Source organism: Convolutriloba macropyga, chromosome 2, assembly GCF_964194025.1.
Source record: "Convolutriloba macropyga chromosome 2, txConMacr16.3, whole genome shotgun sequence".
Lineage (NCBI taxonomy): Eukaryota > Metazoa > Xenacoelomorpha > Acoela > Convolutidae > Convolutriloba > Convolutriloba macropyga.
Window position 1 is genome coordinate 69,840,973 of NC_134469.1, and position 24,288 is coordinate 69,865,260.

Here is a 24,288-nt window from a genome sequence, read left to right on the forward strand (position 1 = left end):
AGTATATTGTGTTTCTACTAAGGGCCACTGCGAAATAGCAATATGTTGTGCGCCTCTATAAGCATTAGTTCTGGATATATTATGCTTATTATATTGAGTATAATAATCATCCGTGTCGTCTGGGACTATATAGTTCTCAACTAATTCTTGTACTTTTTCTTCTTTCGGGTAATAAAGTACTATATGATTTCTATGCACGGTTTTCTTCTCATTTGTTTTATCATGTTGTATTTCATATGTAGTATTTGTTAGCATTCGTTGCACAGTGTAAGAGCCTGAGCGTAGCTCTTGTAGCTTTTTAGACTTTAGTAGTCCTTTAGAGTGATTTTCTAGTAGTACTTTTCTACCTTCAGGTGTAGGTTTTCCGAGTTTGAATCTATTTCTATACTTGTGCGCTTTATTCGTAGTTTGTCTACATTTAGTGTAGGTAATCGAGTATATTGTTTTAAATGTATTCTCTCGCTTTAACATTTCGTTAGATAATCTGTTTTGTAATAATTTCTCTATCTTTTTGTTATTACAAGTTTCTTCACTATGCGAGTGTGGCGGTAGATTATTATAATACTCTGATGTGCATTTCTTTTGATTATCTCGTTGTAGTCCTAACTTTAGTGATAAGGGTATTTGCGGTTTCGTTCCAAATAGTATTTCATAAGGGGTATATCCCGTACTGTAGTTTTCTGCAGTATTGTAGTATTGTGTGAAAATGCAAATTTACTAGTGTACTCGGACCAATTAGATCCACTTTTACTAATAAAATGTCTTAGGTAATTAGTCAAATGTTTATTTTGTACTTCTACTTTGCCGTTAGTCCACGGTGAATATGCAGTTCGGGGGCATAGTGTAATTCCCATTTCCTTTGTGTAGTGAACGAAATCATTACTAATAAAAGCATTGCCGTTATCATGTACTATTTGTTGCGGTATACCAAATGTAGTTATAAATTTCTCTAGTTGATTTACTGTTTCGAGAGCTTCAGCATTCTTGCAAGGGTATACTTGTATAAATCTAGAGAAAACGTCTACTATTACAAGACAAAATCTATTTCCTTTACTGAGTGGTCGTAGTGGACCTTTATGATCAATATGAAGTGTATGTAGGGGTATAGCTTCTAATTGTCCCCATGGTTCTAAGGGTGCTTCGTTCAAATCTTTGCGTGCTGACTTATTAGTTTGGCAACTTAAACAATCTAACATTAACATTTCAATCCATTTAAACATACCGGGCCAATAGAAATATCGCTTAACTCTATTGTAAGTTGTGCTCTCTGCTCTATGACCACTAAGTTCATGCGTATGTGCGACTTCGAATATCTTTATAAATAGCGAAAGTGGTGCACATATCCTAACGTCAAAAGAGCCGTCTTCACAAGGTTCGGAATAACAGAGTAAATCATATTGATTCTCTAGAAACAACAAGTTGAAATTATTCCTATAAGTTTGCAGTGCTTTAGATTGTTTAATAATGTAGTCCTTTTCTGGAGCTTTGCCTAATTTTAGCCAATCTCTAACTTTATTTATCACGGAGTCGTTTACTTGTTCGTCAAGAATATTATCGGTGTCAAGATTAGCGTTTTTTGCAAAATTTGTAACTTTAGCTATTAAATCTAATATATCTGTGTGGACATCTTTTTCTGAGATGTTTTGAAAAGCTTCTGGTTCAATAAGTTTCTTAAATTTTTTCCGTCTGATATAGTCGGCTTTAGCAGATTCTAATTGTTCAATAAGTGAGTTTTCAATATTACCTTCTACTAAGTCTAACCAATCTTGGTCATCATAACCTTCTCGGTCATCACTTATTTCAGCTATTTCTTCCATATCGGAATAGTAATGATTACCATACTCGCTAGTTAGTTCTGAATTTAATTTCTTTATTTGATTTATTTGTGTGCCGTAGCAAAAACAATCAGAGAAACTGTGTATAGCGTTACAGTGTTCATCTATGTAGTCTGGTGCATCATCTACGCTAAAGTCACCTTCATCATTTATATTAATAAGTTTCTTTCTTTCGCCTTTGACTTGAGCAATAATTGGATAACAGTCGTTAGCTGATGCGTCCTTATCGTCTTGATGCAATACAGAGTAGTTAACTTCTTTTCCGTTAATATGAAACTTTATATCTTTAGGTATCACTTTGTGTTCTAGTTGATAAAGTTTAGCATCTGCTAAAGAAACGTTTCGGCTAAGAATGTCAGGGAACGCTAAGTTTTTGCCTTCAGTGTATATAATTTGCAAGTTTTGGATCTTAGTTATTACAACTTGATACTTAAAGAAGCGATGTGACATTTGTCCTCGTCGTGACCAAAGAAATAGAATTGGTCTGTGATCACAATATAGGTAAATTGGAAAAGGGGATCCAATAACATAAAATTCATATGTTTGTAATTCAGATATTATTCCGCATAGTTCTCTATGTTGAGGGGACATCTTTTGTTCAGCTTTATCAAATACTCTCGAGTTTGCTGAAATCATACGTTTTCTATCAGGAAAATCTTGTATAAGAACACAGCCTGTTCCTAAATTAGATGAATCAGCATGTATATGAAAGGGATAGTCATTAGAAGGAAACGCGTTAGAAATATCGTGACAGAATCTTTGTTTAAGGTCTGTGAATACCTTTTCGTGTTCTGGTAACCACTTGAATAATGTTGTATCTTTAGTTAAGTCATATAGAGGTTTTGCATCTATGTGAAAGTTCAAAAAATAGGTATGATAGAAACCCATCATTCCTAAAACTCTTAAAACTTCTGTTTTCGATTCTGGCGTTTTTAGGTTTCTAATATCATCTATGCGCGAAGCAATAGGCGATAGTCCGTTCTTAGATATAACATGTCCTAGAAATCTCAATTTTCGTAAGAAAAACATTGTTTTATCGGGGGCTGCTTTAAGGTTTGCCTTTCCAAGCAAAGAGTGATACTCTTTTACTATTGTGAACATTTCTTGTTTATCTTTAGCTTGTAATAAAGTATCGTCTATGTATGTTATGGCTTGTTTACATTTTATAAGGGGTCCAAATGCATAACGCATTAGTTTGCTAAAGAAACTGGGTAATGGTTTAAGACCATAAAATCCTACTTGATAGGTGTACTGTCTGCCTCCTACAATAAAACTAGTAACCTTCTGTGTATCTTCAGTTAGTGGTACTTGATTATAAGCCGATGACAAATCACTACTTGTAAATATAGTTCCGGTTATTCTTGTCATTAGAACGTTTAGTGGTTCGAGTGGCCAACTAGAATTACTTGTATCAGTTATAGAGTTTAGGTATCTAGCATCAATGACTAGTTTTACAAAATCCTTCTTAGGTAATATGATAACGGGATTGACAAACCAACTATTCATATCATCGTTCTCATTGAGTTCTCTGATTATTCCTGCTTGAATTAATTCGTCCATTAGTTTTTCTAATTTATCTCTGAGATGAATGGGTATTTTGCTTGGTCGTTGCTTTTTAAAGGTTTTGTTTTTCTTTAGGGGTAAATGGAATTTATGTTTAGTTTTGCCAATATCATACTTATGATGTGAATAGACATCATTATCCTGAAGTATTATTTCTATCAACTCAAACAATTCAACATCAGTCAAATCACTTTGCGTGAAATCAAAGTTATCTAAGAACCTTTCTAGATACTCTATGTCTTGAACTGTTTTTCTATTTTGCTTAATTACAAAATCACTAACTGCTTTATTTATGATTCGGTTGCTTTGTAGTTTATCTCTAAACTTAGGAAACTGTTCGTTGACTTTAGGTCTACATAACTCTTTTGCTTCGGTAGAAAAGTCTGTGGCTAGTTCTCTCTCGTCTTCTTTGCATTTTTCTATTAACTCACTCTCAATAATTTCGAGCACCTCTTCCTGTTCTAGTGTATTGGTTTCTACTTTTTGTAGTTTATCAATATCATCTTTGCTTGTATACACATAGATAGTTATTCCTGAATTCTTAAATGTTTGTTCAATTACAGAAGATATCTCTCTCCAATCCATTCCGTCTAAACCACAAGCTATTTTTGGCACCGCTATACAGCGTAAATTTAGTCCTAGTGCATGATCTCTCATAGCAAGTAGTGTTGTTTTGATTGTATTAATTGTTGGCTTCTCATAATGATTAGCCTTAGTGATGAGACTGTATACTAAGTTATTATCTGCTCTGAAAGTTATTATATCACCTATATCACAGTTTCTACTCTTACAGTAGTCCTTTAATAAGGGTATTCTTTTGCAGATTGTGTTAGCAAAACCTTTTCTCATTTCTGCATCTGAGGATATCGTGTGCGCTATAGGCATATTAGAGTCAAATATAGATTGGGTACGAAAATCTATATATCTAATGCAAGAATTAGTTTGGATTTGCTGTCCTTCTTGTAAATTGTTTACTACTGTGTTCAGTATGAAGCAACTGTTATAGTCCTCACTTTCGTTTAGTATTGTACTTGTAAATTCTGAACAGTTTTTGATATTGTATCTTTGTATAGGTTTGTCAGTTATATCACACATAGCATAACCTATTATTCCTCTACTTATCTGTATTGGGTGATTCTTTTGATTCTCCATAAATACGGGTAGAAATTCTTCAGGTTGTGGACAAAGTGTGTTCACAAAGACTAGGTCAGTTTTTGCAACGTTAATATGGGGCATGAAATATGTTCCTGGTGGAAATAAGGCTTGACTGGGGTGCTTTTGCTTGTGCAATTGTGTACTTTTCTGTTGTAGAAAGATTGGTTGAGCTATGTTTAAAGCAGTCATCTCAGTTATGTATGGGTAATCTTTCTCATTGTTGAGTGAGCCGTAGCAAATTAGGTTTCTCTCAGTTTTTAATTCTACTGCGGGGATATCGAAGTGAAGTGCTTTTAAAAACAAATGACAAAAATCAATACCTATTATATTCTGTCTCTGTTCTTTAGTAACGAATACTTTATGGGGGACTGTATATTTACCGTCAGTTTCGAGGCTAGATTGAATAGTTGTGTAGCCAAGCATTCTGATTGATGAACCAGTATATGTTTTTGAATCACAATTTGTATTTTGTAAATGCAAATTTTGTCCAAGGTTTACTAGTGCAAGGTATGTAGGATGATTGATAATAGTGCAGGTTGATCCTGGGTCAATCATGAATTCTACTTCTAAACCACTATTATTTTTAATGTCTCCGGTGGCAAAGTGATATAAGTTGAGATAAATTCTTGACTTAGTACTACTTTCTTTAGTAGCGTTCGGAGACTTCAAAAGTTTAAAAGAAAGAAGTCCGTTATAGCATTTACGTAGTCATCGTCGCCTTCAACGAAACTTATTTGATTTGGTTGTTGCTGAATACTGTTGGGTTTTGATTGTCTTAGTTGTAGATTGTTATTTCTATTTGGTGTATAGAAGCTAGCACCTTGTTGTGGTTGTTGCTGTTGTTGTGGTAATGGTGATTGTTGTTCAAGATTTGGTTCATTATTTCTATATGTGTTTTGCTGAGGGAAGGTTCGTTCGTATGGTTGTGTGAATCTATTACCATAATTGTTAAAAGATGTGTTTTATTGTTGATAGTTAGGCTTGTTGAACCTAGGATTATAGTTTGAGTAGCCACCTCTTGGTTGATAGCCTTGGTTTCTAGGACCATTGAATCTTGTATTGCCTCGGTTATTCTTTTTATGATCATTAGAGAATGTTATATTTGGCCTTCTTGGTTCAACTAGTTCCTTTCTCAATTTGTTAACACTATCATCTATCTGTTTCTTTGTGCATTTAGAGATGGAATGACCATTGCTTCTGCAATAATCACAGAATCTAGTACTGTTAGGTCTACCTTTTATATTAAGGTCTCTTGGCCTAGAAGTATCTATAGCATTCACTTCGTTGCTTTTGAAAAGACTGGTTAAATCATTAATTTTGCTCTCAAGTGTTTTAAGTTTATCTATTCCTGTAGCTCCACTAGACTCTGTTGTTACAAAAAATGTTAAGTCTTTTACGACTAAGTGATCGACAAACTGTGTCCAAGTTATTGAAGGATTCTCAATAAGTTTCTCGTGCGCTTTGCGTTTTAAACCTTGTGGCCTTAGTCCTCTTATAGCAAAATCTATGTATTTCTGACTTCGTTGTCTTTGTTGGATTTCTTTCTCCTTTCTTATATTGTCATCACCTTCAATACTTGTTGGTATCTTTTCTGGCCAACCTTTATCAATTCCACTCTTTATTCTATGTAGATAGTTCTTTATTAATTCTCCTTCTTGCCTAAATGTGTTCTCAACCTCAAGTCTAAATCGAAATTGGTCTCTACCGTCTGTGAATCTTTTTATAAATTCATCTTTTAAAGTATTCCAATCTGTAGCAACTGTGACTTCACTTTCAAACCATTCTAATGCTGTATCAGTTAAAAGTGAGCCGAATAAGGATTGTTGCCTTTTATCATAGCTAGTTTGTGCAGCGGGTGCTGTAGGCCTAGTTCCTAGTGAAAAGAGTATTTTGTTTTCTACAGAGTTCCAAAAAGAAGTGGCATCCTGATTAGGATCATTGCCTGAAAAAGATACAAGTGAAAGATTTGGATGTGTTAGGGGAGTTTCAGGTGGGGGAGTAACGGCAGGTGGAGGAGTACTACCACCAGGACTGGTCATTGTTTAAAGGACTGAAGTTATTGTATTAGAATTATTAAGAACAGAGGAATAGTTTAAATCAAAATCAAAAAAGGATTTTAGTGAGAAGCCCTTTGACTAGTTAACTTACACAAGTTAATTTAATGGCTTTTCTACAATAAGTGAACAAGTTAAATTTAGGCAGGCTTCTCTATAGTTTAAATGAACAAGTCAAATTGAGAATGCCTTTTCTATATTAAATGAACAAGTTAAATTAAGTTGCCTCTCTATATTAAATGAACAAGTTAAATTGAAGTAGCCTCTCTATATTAAATGAACAAGTTAAATTGAAGTAGCCTCTCTATATTACATGAACAAGTTAAATTGAAGTAGCCTCTCTGGGACCACCATTTATACTACTGGTCCGTACATTAGATACTTAAACGACGGGGTTAATCGCGGGACCACATGTATAACTTGAGAGTTCAACCCCTAGTTCTACTCTTGGTATATAGTTAAGTATTAGAGAAAGTTAAATGCAAATATGAATTAATAAGTTATGTTAAACAGCATCAATTATGAACCGAGCATGAAGGGATAGAATAATTAAAGTTGTTAAGACTGAGATAGCACTAAATAGTACAGGTTGAGTTACTCTAAGTTAACTTGTAACTTAGATAGAGTTTAAGAGATGTTAAATTATAACTTAGAGAAGTTAAGTTAAACTTACCTGATTTCCAAATTTGTGCTAAGTTAATATTTTATGACTTAGAGAGTTCTTAGTTAAGAATAAGTCACAAAATATTCTAAGTTTGAAAAATATCTCAAGTAAGCTGAGATTGAGCAAGGGAGCAATACGGGAGTATGATTTTAAACCAAAAGTTATCAGGGACCAAAAAGTGTTGGTGGTTGAGCGTGCAAGCTCCTTTTATACTTGCGGACACGTGGTTCTCTAGTATCCTATTGGATAGAGATAACAGTGTCGACAGAGTTACCAAGGTTAACTTGGTGTTATCTGTGTGGCGTGACAATATCACGTCATAGTATTCTCAGTTTAAGTTAGTGATCTTAAAATAGTAGCTTATTCAAAACTACTTAGTAATTTGTTCACACGTTAAAATGGACTTTGTCCAAATCAAGTTTGTGCTTCACGCACTATAACGTAAGTTCTCAAAATAGCACTAAGATTATCAATTAGTGTTACTGAGTGTAGCACACTTCAGTACAACACTGTAAGAAATTTTATTCAGTGTCCTCAATTCTGACAAAAACTTAACATTGACTTTAAGCTTCAAGAATGAGCACAACCGAAAAACAATCCCTTGCAGAGAAGTTAACAACAAATCACAATATGGGCTATGCTTCAATTCACTTTCTGAATATTTGGTAACGCCTTATAAAACGTGAAGTATAGCGCGCTGTTAGGCTAAACTGATTCATTACAAAAGCAACGCTCAAAATTGAAAACATAACTCACAAATAATGCATTTTGGCCAAAGCAATGAGTTTTTCAATGAGAACGTTTTTACCTCTCTCATTAGCTGCACGTTGCAGTATGTTTAATTAAGATTTCGCAGTGAAATTGAAATCAGTTTGGCTCACCAGAGAATTAGATTTTGCGATGCGAAATTACTTGTTCTTTGGATTAAAGATTTGAATTTGGCTTGGCTTAATTGAAGCGTGGATTTCGGGTTGAGAATTTGATTGCATTCTAGATCGTTGAAATCACAGAGCGAGATGCCTTTAAATTTTAATAGACATTTGACTGCCGTATTTGTGAGGTGAATTTGGATTACAAAAGGGTTACAACTGAAAATCGAACTGAATTAGATAAAAATGATGAAAAGGAAAATGAAGAGATCAGATCATACTTTGATATTTCGGAGATGCTAAACAAGAAAAAATTATATCATAAACAGACAATACGAGCGGACTTGATTAAAAAAATATTGCAATTTGAAACAGTTAAAATATACTTTAGGAATAGGAACAATTGAGGTGCCAGTGATTAGTGTACCACAACCTGCGTGCTGGAATTTTCACCTGTATCTTTTTCCAAAGGTTTCACTACCTCATTTAATATTTTTTGATCTTTTTTTGCACAGAAACAGTGTTGACACATGACATCGATATCATTACTTTTAAAATCAACAAGGTAGTTTTTAAGTATTCTAAAATTGTCCCCCTTGGCTTGTATTAAAAAAGCCCGTCATTCGTATTAATTGTGTTGCCTCAAAAACCTCAAATTCCCGTGAAAACTTTCTAACGCTCCGCTGGGCAAACAAACAATTGGGGTAGCAAAATTAGAGGATCTGATTGCTGGGTCGAAGTTTTTGGTGAACATTATGTACGAAATATGTTGGTACCTGATTAAAAATGTTAGTTTTCATTGTATAATTCTAGCTTATCTATGCGCTTAAAGTATACATATTTAGCCAATATATATGGACTATTTTTTAGCCAAAATCATTTTTAAGCGACTGTCAGAGCTTTTTCCAAACATTTTCTACACTTTCAATGAATGTCTTAAATAGTTTCCACTGTTTTCTCATACAATATCCCGACTTCCATCACATTTCTGACATAATTTTCACATGTTACTCACAATTTAAGCATTTTCAACACTTACATTGCATAACTGAAACATTTCTCTGACAAAAATCAAACAGACATTGAATTTTACAAAATAATGGAAATATTTTATAATAAGTGTGTTGAAACTCCTTCTTTTCTCCGGTGAAAAATTTTTTGTAAGAAACGTGATGAAGATATCTGAAATATATGCAAAAATTGTGTACGAGATACCTGAATTTTGAGAGAATTCAGTTGAAAAATTTTCTTTGGATAAAATTTCATGAAATTCAAAAAAAAAATCTCAAAGAGTTGAAATTTGCACGTAATCTGAATTTTTATCAAAACAAGGCGGCTCGTTAATGTGCGTTCGCACATGATGTTCCGACCCGAGCTCATCTACATTTTTGACCAAATTGTCAACCAAATGAGATAACAAAAATAGATGTTTGAGTTTCAAACAATCGTTGCACAACCTATCTACTAATTGAATTACATAATGCCATGACTCATTACAGCGCTAACGTGATCTGACATTAAAGAGACTAAGAGACAAAAAAAACAAACAACAAAATTAGCACCAACAAAAACTTCACGGCAAAAACTCAATATCTAAATTTAAAGGCACCTAGTAACAAGGTCAAAAAGCAGTCAGATAAAACCTTAACTACACAAGTTTACTTTTTCCCAAATATAAAGCAGATGGAGAGTTTTCTTAATGAGACTAGGTAACAAGCCGCCAAAAAGAACGAACAGTGAGGCGAAAATTAAAAATTAATCAACATTTTTTACACCAAGAAATGAAAGAAATTTAACTTAATAATCCTTGATAAATTACTAAAAAGTTATTACAAAACCAAAAGGACCTGTCTTTGGTTAGAATAATCCATAGAAACAGACATAATAGAAGCTCAAAAAATACAAACGGTTTGCGAAAACACAAACTATTGCTACCATTAAAATCATTAGATCATTAGCTATCAACTGAATATTATGTAATTTTTATTTCAGTAGTTATTTCTACTAAATCAGCTGAAGCATTTCCACTGAGAGATTTACACTGAAAACCCTTGGGATCTGTTATTACGCGATTGTTCTGAAAGACGAGAAAAAGAAACACAAAAATTGGCCGCTCAATAAACGTTCAGAAAAACGCATAGTGTCTAACAAACAAAAAAATAATGAAAAATTATATCAACAGATATGTTATTTCTTGAAATACAAGAAATAGGATTGGATCTCTCATTGATGAAAATAAGTTACAATTTGACGAAAAGAACAACAAAAACTGAAAAGTTGGAAAAACATTTCAAAATGTTTATCAAAACTTTAAGATTATTCGATATAAACTGACTGCTTGGCGTAACATCAAAAATTCAATCCTCAATTACAAGCCTATGAGACCTGTCAATTTGCGGCTACCTAAAAACAAAAACAGCAAATTCAAGAAAAACATGAGCGAGAAAAAAGTTGAAGGCATTAAAAAAATGAACTTTCCACGAACTATTCTTTTTACTATTATGTTTTAACAGCAATGGCATTTCTTTTTTTGTCAATACAATTTCAAAAAATCAACAATTATGAACAAATACATTAGAACCACGAAATTTTCGAGGAAACACGTATTATCAACGCCATTAAATTCGTTAGCTTTCAACCCAAGTCAGTAAATACGCTAATGGGACAGCCTCGATGAGACAACAAGTTTGTTTGCCAATCATATTTCAGCATTAAATCCTTACAACAAGTTACTTACTATGAAAACAACAACAGAGACAGGCAAAAACCCAAAATTCAGTAGAAAAAGGCCAGAAGAAAATGTCGAAGCAGTTCAAATCGTAAGCTCTTTTCTGAAAACTTTATCTATGATCCGTTGAACTTTTTCCCTGAACCAATGGGGACTATCAGCAGTGGGATGACGTAATAAGATTTCAAAAAGATCCGAAAATAAAATAAAGTACCCGAAAATATAAAAAGAAATAACGAAATCTCGTGGCATTAAATTTTTAAAACTTATAGGTAGAAGATAAAACCGCTAACCAGATTATTTTTGGCTGCAGTAGAACAAAAAGAATTGTGCTAGTACTGACATTGAACAGGACTTCACGAAAAAAAAACTTTAAGGTTGGTTAATGTTCAAAAAAAAATTTCGAAAAATTAATTTTAAACTCTTAACAGCCATTAAACTCAAAATCTTTCAACGGAGCTCAATAACTACGCTCAGATATAACCCGATTGGAGATAAAAGTTGTTTGTCATGTATAGATAAATAACAAGACATCACAATAGGTCTTATGACTGTGAAAACAATAACAAAAACAGGCAAAAACAAAAAATCAGCAGAAAAGTGCGAGAAGAAAGTGTCGAAACCAATTAAATATTAGCTCTTCCCTGAAAAATTTATCTGTGATGCACTGCACGTCCTCTCTAAACCAATGGGGATAGAATTTTTTTTGATAATGTGTAAAATGTTTGAATAATGTGATAAGAGTTCAAAAGTAAACAATAATACAAAAATATCCAACAAAAATTTAAAAAAAAGAACTGAAATCTTCTGTCATTGAAGCCACATAACCAATAGTTAGAAGATAAAAACGCTAACCAGATTCATTTTACTTGCAATAGAAAACAAGTACTTTCAGTACTTACGCTGACTAACAGTTCACAAAAAACTTTAAGATTTGTTAGTGTTCAAAAAATTCTTCGAATTTTTTTTAAATTTTTAACAGCTTTCAACGGAAGTCAATAGCTTTCAACGGAAGTCAAAAAATACTCGAATTCTCTCTCTAAATATTTGGTACGCCTTATAAAACGTGGAGTATAGCGCACTGTTAGGTTAAACTGACTCATTACAAACGCAATGCTCAAAATTGAAGACTTAACTCACAAAAAATGCATTTTTGGCCAAAGCAATGAGTTTTTCAATGAGAATGTTTTTACCTCTTTCATTAGCTGCACGTTGCAGTATGTTTAATTAAGATTTCGCAGTGAAATTGAAATCAGTTTGGCTCACCAGAGAATTAGATTTTGCGATGCGAAATTACTTGTTCTTCGGATTAAAGATTTGAATTTGGCTTGGCTTAATTGAAGCGTGGATTTCGGGTTGAGAATTTGATTGCATTCTAGATCGTTGAAATCACAGAGCGAGATGCCTTTAAATTTTAATAGACATTTGACTGCCGTATTTGTGAGGTGAATTTGGATTACAAAAGGGTTACAACTGAAAATCGAACTGAATTAGATAAAAATGATGAAAAGGAAAATGAAGAGATCAGATCATACTTTGATATTTCGGAGATGCTAAACAAGAAAAAATTATATCATAAACAGACAATACGAGCGGACTTGATTAAAAAATATTGCAATTTGAAACAGTTAAAATATTATACTTTAGGAATAGGAACAATTGAGGTGCCAGTGATTAGTGTACCACAACCTGCGTGCTGGAATTTTCACCTGTATCTTTTTCCAAAGGTTTCACTACCTCATTTAATATTTTTTGATCTTTTTTTGCACAGAAACAGTGTTGACACATGACATCGATATCATTACTTTTAAAATCAACAAGGTAGTTTTTAAGTATTCTAAAATTGTCCCCCTTGGCTTGTATTAAAAAGCCCGTCATTCGTATTAATTGTGTTGCCTCAAAAACCTCAAGTTCCCGTGAAAATTTTCTAACGCTACGCTGGGCAAACAAACAATTGGGGTAGCAAAATTAGAGGATCTGATTGCTGGGTCGAAGTTTTTGGTGAACATTATGTACGAAATATGTTGGTACCTGATTAAAAATGTTAGTTTTCATTGTATAATTCTAGCTTATCTATGCGCTTAAAGTATACATATTTAGCCAATATATATGGACTATTTTTTAGCCAAAATCATTTTTAAGCGACTGTCAGAGCTTTTTCCAAACATTTTCTACACTTTCAATGAATATCTTAATTAGTTTCCACTGTTTTCTCATACAATATCCCGACTTCCATCACATTTCTGACATAATTTTCACATGTTACTCACAATTTAAGCATTTTCAACACTTACATTGCATAACTGAAACATTTCTCTGACAAAAATCAAACAGACATTGAATTTTACAAAATAATGGAAATATTTTATAATAAGTGTGTTGAAACTCCTTCTTTTCTCCGGTGAAAAAATTTTTTGTAAGAAACGTGATGAAGATATCTGAAATATATGCAAAAATTGTGTACGAGATACCTGAATTTTGAGAGAATTCGGTTGAAAAATTTTCTTTGGATAACAAAAATAGATGTTTGAGTTTCAGACAATCGTTGCACAACCTATCTACTAATTGAATTACATAATGCCATGACTCATTACAGCGCTAACGTGATCTGACATTAAAGAGACTAAGAAACAAAAAAAACAAACAACAAAATTAGCACCAACAAAAACTTCACGGCAAAAACTCAATATCTAAATTTAAAGGCACCTAGTAACAAGGTCAAAAAGCAGTCAGATAAAACCTTAACTACACAAGTTTACTTTTTCCCAAATATAAAGCAGATGGAGAGTTTTCTTAATGAGACTAGGTAACAAGCCGCCAAAAAGAACGAACAGTGAGGCGAAAATTAAAAATTAATCAACATTTTTTACACCAAGAAATGAAAGAAATTTAACTTAATAATCCTTGATAAATTACTAAAAAGTTATTACAAAACCAAAAGGACCTGTCTTTGGTTAGAATAATCCATAGAAACAGACATAATAGAAGCTCAAAAAATACAAACGGTTTGCGAAAACACAAACTATTGCTACCATTAAAATCATTAGATTATTAGCTATCAACTGAATATTATGTAATTTTTATTTCAGTAGTTATTTCTACTAAATCAGCTGAAGCATTTCCACTGAGAGATTTACACTGAAAACCCTTGGGATCTGTTATTACGCGATTGTTCTGAAAGACGAGAAAAAGAAACACAAAAATTGGCCACTCAATAAACGTTCAGAAAAACGCACAGTGTCTAACAAACAAAAAATTAATGAAAAATTATATCAACAGATATGTTGTTTCTTGAAATACAAGAAGTAGGATTGGATCTCTCATTGATGAAAATAAGTTACAATTTGACGAAAAGAACAACAAAAACTGAAAAGTTGGAAAAACATTTCAAAATGTTTATCAAAACTTTAAGATTATTCGATATAAACTGACTGCTTGGCGTAACATCAAAAATTCAATCCTCAATTACAAGCCTATGAGACCTGTCAATTTGCGGCTACCTAAAAACAAAAACAGCAAATTCAAGAAAAAGATGAGCGAGAAAAAAGTTGAAGGCATTAAAAAAATGAACTTTCCACGAACTATTCTTTTTACTATTATGTTTTAATAGCAATGGCATTTCTTTTTTTGTCAATACAATTTCAAAAAATCAACAATTATGAACAAATACATTAGAACCACGAAATTTTCGAGGAAACACGTATTATCAACGCCATTAAATTCGTTAGCTTTCAACCCAAGTCAGTAAATACGCTAATGGGACAGCCTCGATGAGACAACAAGTTTGTTTGCCAATCATATTTCAGCATTAAATCCTTACAACAAGTTACTTACTATGAAAACAACAACAGAGACAGGCAAAAACCCAAAATTCAGTAGAAAAAGGCCAGAAGAAAATGTCGAAGCAGTTCAAATCGTAAGCTCTTTTCTGAAAACTTTATCTGTGATCCGTTGAACTTTTTCCCTGAACCAATGGGGACTATCAGCAGTGGGATGACGTAATAAGATTTCAAAAAGATCCGGAAATAAAATAAAGTACCCGAAAATATAAAAAGAAATAACGAAATCTCGTGGCATTAAATTTTTAAAACTTATAGGTAGAAGATAAAACCGCTAACCAGATTATTTTTGGCTGCAGTAGAACAAAAAGAATTCTGCTAGTACTGACATTGAACAAGTCTTCACGAAAAAAAACTTTAAGGTTGGTTAATGTTCAAAAAAAAATTTCGAAAAATTAATTTTAAACTCTTAACAGCCATTAAACTCAAAATCTTTCAACGGAGCTCAATAACTACGCTCAGATATAACCCGATTGGAGACAAAAGTTGTTTGTCATGTATAGATAAATAACAAGACATCACAATAGGTCTTATGACTGTGAAAACAATAACAAAAACAGGCAAAAACAAAAAATCAGCAGAAAAGTGCGAGAAGAAAGTGTCGAAACCAATTAAATATTAGCTCTTCCCTGAAAAATTTATCTGTGATGCACTGCACGTCCTCTCTAAACCAATGGGGATAGAATTTGTTTTTTGATAATGTGTAAAATGTTTGAATAATGTGATAAGAGTTCAAAAGTAAACAATAATACAAAAATATCCAACAAAAATTTAAAAAAAAAGAACTGAAATCTTCTGTCATTGAAGCCACATAACCAATAGTTAGAAGATAAAAACGCTAACCAGATTCATTTTACTTGCAATAGAAAACAAGTACTTTCAGTACTTACGCTGACTAACAGTTCACAAAAAACTTTAAGATTTGTTAGTGTTCAAAAAATTCTTCGAATTTTTTTAAAATTTTTAACAGCTTTTAACGGATGTCAATAGCTTTCAACGGAAGTCAAAAAATACTCAAATTCTCTCTCTAAATATTTGGTACGCCTTATAAAACGTGGAGTATAGCGCACTGTTAGGTTAAACTGACTCTTTACAAACGCAATGCTCAAAATTGAAGACTTAACTCACAAAAAATGCATTTTTGGCCAAAGCAATGAGTTTTTCAATGAGAATGTTTTTACCTCTTTCATTAGCTGCACGTTGCAGTATGTTTAATTAAGATTTCGCAGTGAAATTGAAATCAGTTTGGCTCACCAGAGAATTAGATTTTGCGATGCGAAATTACTTGTTCTTTGGATTAAAGATTTGAATTTGGCTTGGCTTAATTGAAGCGTGGATTTCGGGTTGAGAATTTGATTGCATTCTAGATCGTTGAAATCACAGAGCGAGATGCCTTTAAATTTTAATAGACATTTGACTGCCGTATTTGTGAGGTGAATTTGGATTACAAAAGGGTTACAACTGAAAATCGAACTGAATTAGATAAAAATGATGAAAAGGAAAATGAAGAGATCAGATCATACTTTGATATTTCGGAGATGCTAAACAAGAAAAAATTATATCATAAACAGACAATACGAGCGGACTTGATTAAAAAATATTGCAATTTGAAACAGTTAAAATATTATACTTTAGGAATAGGAACAATTGAGGTGCCAGTGATTAGTGTACCACAACCTGCGTGCTGGAATTTTCACCTGTATCTTTTTCCAAAGGTTTCACTACCTCATTTAATATTTTTTGATGTTTTTTTGCACAGAAACAGTGTTGACACATGACATCGATATCATTACTTTTAAAATCAACAAGTTAGTTTTTAAGTATTCTAAAATTGTCCCCCTTGGCTTGTATTAAAAAAGCCCGTCATTCGTATTAATTGTGTTGCCTCAAAAACCTCAAATTCCCGTGAAAACTTTCTAACGCTCCGCTGGGCAAACAAACAATTGGGGTAGCAAAATTAGAGGATCTGATTGCTGGGTCGAAGTTTTTGGTGAATATTATGTACGAAATATGTTGGTACCTGATTAAAAATGTTAGTTTTCATTGTATAATTCTAGCTTATCTATGCGCTTAAAGTATACATATTTAGCCAATATATATGGACTATTTTTTAGCCAAAATCATTTTTAAGCGACTGTCAGAGCTTTTTCCAAACATTTTCTACACTTTCAATGAATGTCTTAAATAGTTTCCACTGTTTTCTCATACAATATCCCGACTTCCATCACATTTCTGACATAATTTTCACATGTTACTCACAATTTAAGCATTTTCAACACTTACATTGCATAACTGAAACATTTCTCTGACAAAAATCAAACAGACATTGAATTTTACAAAATAATGGAAATATTTTATAATAAGTGTGTTGAAACTCCTTCTTTTCTCCGGTGAAAAATTTTTTGTAAGAAACGTGATGAAGATATCTGAAATATATGCAAAAATTGTGTACGAGATACCTGAATTTTGAGAGAATTCAGTTGAAAAATTTTCTTTGGATAAAATTTCATGAAATTCAAAAAAAAAATCTCAAAGAGTTGAAATTTGCACGTAATCTGAATTTTTATCAAAACAAGGCGGCTCGTTAATGTGCGTTCGCACATGATGTTCCGACCCGAGCTCATCTTAATTTTTGACTAAATTGTCAACCAAATGAAGAGATAACAAAAATAGATGTTTGAGTTTCAAACAATCGTTGCACAACCTATCTACTAATTGAATTACATAATGCCATGACTCATTACAGCGCTAACGTGATCTGACATTAAAGAGACTAAGAGACGAAAAAAAAACAAACAACAAAATTAGCACCAACAAAAACTTCACGGCAAAAACTCAATATCTAAATTTAAAGGCACCTAGTAACAAGGTCAAAAAGCAGTCAGATAAAACCTTAACTACACAAGTTTACTTTTTCCCAAATATAAAGCAGATGGAGAGTTTTCTTAATGAGACTAGGTAACAAGCCGCCAAAAAGAACGAACAGTGAGGCGAAAATTAAAAATAAATCAACATTTTTTACACCAAGAAATGAAAGAAATTTAACTTAATAATCCTTGATAAATTACTAAAAAGTTATTACAAAACCAAAAGGACCTGTCTTTGGTTAGAATAATCCATAGAAACAGACATAATAGAAGCTCAAAAAATACAAACGGTTTGCGAAAACACAAACTATTGCTACCATTAAAATCATTAGATCATTAGCTATCAACTGAATATTATGTATTTTTTATTTCAGTTGTTATTTCTACTAAATCAGCTGAAGCATTTCCACTGAGAGATTTACACTGAAAACCCTTGGGATCTGTTATTACGCGATTGTTCTGAAAGACGAGAAAAAGAAACACAAAAATTGGCCACTCAATAAACGTTCAGAAAAACGCACAGTGTCTAACAAACAAAAAATTAATGAAAAATTATATCAACAGATATGTTATTTCTTGAAATACAAGAAATAGGATTGGACCTCTCATTGATGAAAATAAGTTACAATTTGACGAAAAGAACAACAAAAACTGAAAAGTTGGAAAAACATTTCAAAATGTTTATCAAAACTTTAAGATTATTCGATATAAACTGACTGCTTGGCGTAACATCAAAAATTCAATCCTCAATTACAAGCCTATGAGACCTGTCAATTTGCGGCTACCTAAAAACAAAAACAGCAAATTCAAGAAAAAGATGAGCGAGAAAAAAGTTGAAGGCATTAAAAAAATGAAGTTTCCACGAACTATTCTTTTTACTATTATGTTTTAATAGCAATGGCATTTCTTTTTTTGTCAATACAATTTCAAAAAATCAACAATTATGAACAAATACATTATAACCACGAAATTTTCGAGGAAACACGTATTATCAACGCCATTAAATTCGTTAGCTTTCAACCCAAGTCAGTAAATACGCTAATGGGACAGCCTCGATGAGACAACAAGTTTGTTTGCCAATCATATTTCAGCATTAAATCCTTACAACAAGTTACTTACTATGAAAACAACAACAGAGACAGGCAAAAACCCAAAATTCAGTAGAAAAAGGCCAGAAGAAAATGTCGAAGCACTTCAAATCGTAAGCTCTTTTCTGAAAACTTTATCTATGATCCGTTGAACTTTTTCCCTGAACCAATGGGGACTATCAGCAGTGGGATGACGTAATAAGATTTCAAAAAGATCCGAAAATAAAATAAAGTACCCGAAAATATAAAAAGAAATAACGAAATCTCGTGGCATTAAATTTTTAAAACTTATAGGTAGAAGATAAAACCGCTAACCAGATTATTTTTGGCTGCAGTAGAACAAAAAGGGATTCTGCTAGTACTGACATTGAACAGGACTTCACGAAAAAAAACTTTAAGGTTGGTTAATGTTCAAAAAAAATTTCGAAATATTAATTTTAAACTCTTAACAGCCATTAAACTCAAAATCTTTCAACGGAGCTCAATAACTACGCTCAGATATAACCCGATTGGAGACAAAAGTTGTTTGTCATGTATAGATAAATAACAAGACATCACAATAGGTCTTATGACTGTGAAAACAATAACAAAAACAGGCAAAAACAAAAAATCAGCAGAAAAGTGCGAGAAGAAAGTGTCGAAACCAATTAAATATTAGCTCTTCCCTGAAAAATTTATCTGTGATGCACTGCACGTCCTCTCTAAACCAATGGGGCTAGAATTATTTTTTGATAATGTGTAAAATGTTTGAATAATGTGATAAGAGTTCAAAAGTAAACAATGATACAAAAATATCCAACAAAAATTAAAAAAAAAGAACTGAAATCTTCTGTCATTGAAGCCACATAACCAATAGTTAGAAGATAAAAACGCTAACCAGATTCATTTTACTTGCAATAGAAAACAAGTACTTTCAGTACTTACGCTGACTAACAGTTCACAAAAAACTTTAAGATTTGTTAGTGTTCAAAAAATTCTTCGAATTTTTTTAAAATTTTTAACAGCTTTCAACGGAAGTCAATAGCTTTCAACGGAAGTCAAAAAATACTCGAATTCTCTCTCTAAATATTTGGTACGCCTTATAAAACGTGGAGTATAGCGCACTGTTAGGTTAAACTGACTCATTACAAACGCAATGCTCAAAATTGAAGACTTAACTCACAAAAAATGCATTTTTGGCCAAAGCAATGAGTTTTTCAATGAGAATGTTTTTACCTCTTTCATTAGCTGCACGTTGCAGTATGTTTAATTAAGATTTCGCAGTGAAATTGAAATCAGTTTGGCTCACCAGAGAATTAGATTTTGCGATGCGAAATTACTTGTTCTTTGGATTAAAGATTTGAATTTGGCTTGGCTTAATTGAAGCGTGGATTTCGGGTTGAGAATTTGATTGCATTCTAGATCGTTGAAATCACAGAGCGAGATGCCTTTAAATTTTAATAGACATTTGACTGCCGTATTTGTGAGGTGAATTTGGATTACAAAAGGGTTACAACTGAAAATCGAACTGAATTAGATAAAAATGATGAAACAGACATTGAGACATCAATAATGGAGACATTGAGACATCAATAATGGAGACAGAAATGATGGAGACATCAATATTCGGATAATGTGATAAGATTTCAAAAGTAACCAATTATACGAAAATATCAAAAAATTTTTAAAATTTTTTTTAAATCTTGTGTCATTGAAGTCATATAATCAATAGTTGGAAGATAAAAGCGCTCATCAGATTAAATTTGGTTGCAGTAGGAAGGAGGAGGGTGCTGTCACCCCTGTACTGACTTACAAGTCACGATAATAATTTTATGATTCTATAATGTTCAAAAAAATTCGAAAAATTGTTTTTTAAATCTTATCAGCCATTAGCTGTCCCCTCCAAGCACTAGATATGTTGACTTAATGTTCATCATGGAACAGATTGCACTGTTAAATAACGAATCCATGCCATAGGACTCAAAAAAATTAGTAAAACCTCAAAAAGAAATTAAAATTTTCATTTAAAAATATGAAAACTCAGAATCGAAGAAAAAACATGCGCAATTCCTTGAAAACGATGTTTTTTGTTCATTGGGCTTCATTTGAATTTAAAGAAGGTTTGTCATTAATAGAACCTCGATATAAAAAGTGACTTGTCTCTAGGGGACTTAAAAAAGCAAAAAAGAGAAAAAATTTTTAAAAAGAGGAGCTCTCAAAAAGAATTCGAATTTTTTTTTTGATAGTGAACTTCCCTATGAGACCAGAACTAGTATTTTTTATCGCTTTTAGTCTATTAGGAACACAAAATTGGTCCATTTTTTGGCGTGAAACTGAATTTTGAAATACTATTTTTATAGAAAATATTATAAGTGTGAGAAAAATTACACTAAAAGTGAACAAAACATCCCGTGTTCACACAAAACTTCAATCCTCGATAACTCCTCGAAAACCACGAAAACCAATAAAAATCTTTTTAATTTTGAATTCTACGCTGGTCCAGTTTTTTAATGGTGCCACTCACATTTCTCTACGACGAATATATCGATCGGCCAAAATTGACTGAACAAAAAAAACCCGTTTGAGTATATAGTTTCTCCCCCCACAAGTGGGTTCGGAACAAACATTTAAGAAATGTTAGATTGAAGTGTTGAAAATGTTTTGGCAACGTGCTGAAAAACGTGCTATTTTTTTTACAAAGTTTTGCTGAAACTTTTTTAAGGATTGTTCTGAAAGCGCTGAATTAAGGCGTTTTGGAGGTGCTGAAAATTGTGCTGAATTCTTGCCAAACATCATCCAATGACAAGCGCTGAAATTGTTTTGCTCGTTAAGCACCTATAACTGAACTGGCAATACAGTCAGCACTTTTCATTTATAGTTTCTGCTTCCTCAACGAATTTCTTACAACACTTTTAACTTACAGCAGCTAGGGACTCGACCCGGGTTCTCATTTTTTTCTCATTCAAAACAAGAGACTTTCAGTTCACCACTTGCATTTCACTAAATATCACCTTCAGCGCAATATTTGTTAAGTCGTCTCCACCAACTTTTTACTATAATAACTACTTTTTTGTCTGTTTTGTTTTAGGTCTGACCAACATTACCTACATGTAGGACAACTTGGGATTTGTAAACTCAATCTGCGACAATCAGTTAATATTGGAAGGAGATCAGAGCTGGATAATGAAAAATGGAAAAAAAAACAAATCTTTTCGGCAATAGTTGTTTTAACAAGAATGTCAACCAATTGCTTGATGATAATGATTTTTCTGTTTAATTCTTGTATGGCACAAAGGTTTCCATATAATACACCATTGTTCCAAAAAGCTAAGTACAGAACAATTTGTGCTCTTTATGCGGCACTTTTGCTCATAGTGTTTGATTTGAGATAAAGCGTGAAGAAAAGTGTGAAACCCTCTTTTAGATATTTAAAAAAAACTGAAATGGTGATGATCCAATACTAGAGAACTGATTTCAACTCAAAATCTTTATGTAGTATTTTATATTTTTTTAGAATTCTCTATTTGTACTTAGTTTTTTGGTACCATACAATATATCGTGATTTAGCTAGCAGTACACACATATGACCTTTTCTGATGGTCTTCATATCTAAAATTCCATTATTGTTTTGAAAACTCTTGAACATGTGCATCTGACCACACCAGTTTTAAATCAATACCAAATTGAGGTATAATTATTTTTGGGTTGGCATTTAATGGCTTTTAATTTTCTGCAACAAGAAAGTTTCATTAAGTTTAAAAATTCAACTTTTCCAAGATTTTCTGTAAAACTTCTTTTACTATAGAAGTCAGTAATATTCTATTTCATCTCAATTTAAATTCACTGATAAAAATCGCCCACGTTTTGAATTTTCAGTCACTTGTGTACCGATACTGATATCTTGAAAAATGTGGCATCCCGCAAGACTGTATTTTAAGATCCTTACAAAAAATACCGTTTTTTTACGCAAAAATTGTGCAATTTGCTCCAGAAAATATAGTCGAGTTTGTCACTCGTATTCATGGCCTACAATCTCTACTTCATGTCTTACAATTAGAGCTGTAATAGTGTATGGACATTCGTGACAGTGAAAGAGTTTAGTTCAAGTTCGAGTCAGTTTTGAAATATCCACCGAAAATATCTATGATTTATTATTTGGACAAGCCAAGACACTAGTGACAAGATCTCGTCAATCTTGTTCACACGCGTTTTCACAATTGTTGGCAATGGTTATATTTAACAACTACAAAAAGTGTCAATTGAGAGAAGAAATGTAATCTGTAAATTTGGACAAGAAGACAATTAGCAAGACAACTAGTTCGTACGACAACTGTGACGTCTTATTTCCACAATTGACGTCTAGCATTTTCATCTTGAAGCAAAAATCGATGAGGAAGTTTTGTCACTGTTGTCCACCAAGTTTTGGAGGCTTTAAAAGTTGTGAAACACTTACTATCTGACCCCAAATAATGAAATATTTATGATAAAATAATAACAAGAAGAAGTATATCCGTGTCGTTATTCAAAAACTTTCAACAACGCCTTTGATTTAAATAGTATAGTTTAAGCATAGTATTTTAAATTGTATAAAATTTAAATATATTTTTAAATATATGATTAAATATTTAATATTTATTTTAAATTGTATAAAGTAACTTTTCTTTTGAATTTCGATACTGAGAAAAGTTACCAAAATAGGTCAATTGCCCATATTGCTAAATTTCTATTTTCTTTTCTGATTTTTCTATTCAATTGTTTTTGTTTTTACTTTTAAATTTCGTGGTTTCGCAGCCAATATTTTTCGAGTGCTATTTTTCCAATATTTTTGGTTGTTAATTTTTTGGCAAGCTTCTCTCCAACAGTCAAGTATATTCTATAAAACTTTTAATATATTTGGAAAAAATCAAAGTGGTTGCAATCCGTTGCGCAAAATTTTCATGCTATCCCGAACAATCGCCAATTGACGGGATTTTTCCATTGTTACAAAAATACATCCCGTTAGTTTTCAAGAGCTCACGTTTTAACGAAATGAAAAATTTTTTTTATTCTACATATCATGGAACCTTTACCCGACAAAAAAATTTATCAACAGAGTGCGCCTAATATGGTAAAATCATGTAATTTTCAAAAAATAAGATAGATGAAATACGCAAAATTTAAGCAGAGTTCACAAATTAGTTATGGCAAAGCCGTCGCATTGGACGTAATCGAGCGTAAATTTGTCTTCCAAAATTCAACTATTTATTGAATAGTTAGTTATTTTCAATATTTATAGTTAAACAATAGTTACTTTAACTAATAGTTAATTTTACTTATTGTTACTTAATTTAAAATTTCGTTGACTTTCAAAATTATATCGAACATGGCCCTACAAGGTTTCATAAGAACTCATTAATTACCTCTTAAACCAGCTTTGAATCTTTTCCGGAAAAAATTAATCCTTTAACACTTTACTTTTTATAAAAAAAATCTAGATAGAATAAATGCGAAAAGTTTCAGCAGAGCGCGCTAAATTAGTTTTGACAAAGCCGTAGGACGTGATCAGGCGTAATGCTTATGTTCCAATACTTAACTACTCAAAAAATAGTTCAGTTTTTTAAATAGCTATAGTTAACTAATAGTTATTTATTTAATAGTTAATTTCACT

General features: G+C 32.3%; 1 protein-coding gene across 1 annotated transcript in view; it reads left to right on the forward strand.

Moving 5' to 3' along the window:
- LOC142335425 (uncharacterized) overlaps positions 1-21,992 on the forward strand; it is a 35,788-nt gene extending 13,796 nt beyond the window's left edge. The window contains exon 3 of the mRNA XM_075383906.1: positions 21,730-21,992. Within this exon, the coding sequence (XP_075240021.1) occupies positions 21,730-21,755 (26 nt within the window). The 3' untranslated portion in view covers positions 21,756-21,992. The remainder of the gene's footprint in view (positions 1-21,729) is intronic.
- Positions 21,993-24,288: the final 2,296 nt, after the last annotated feature.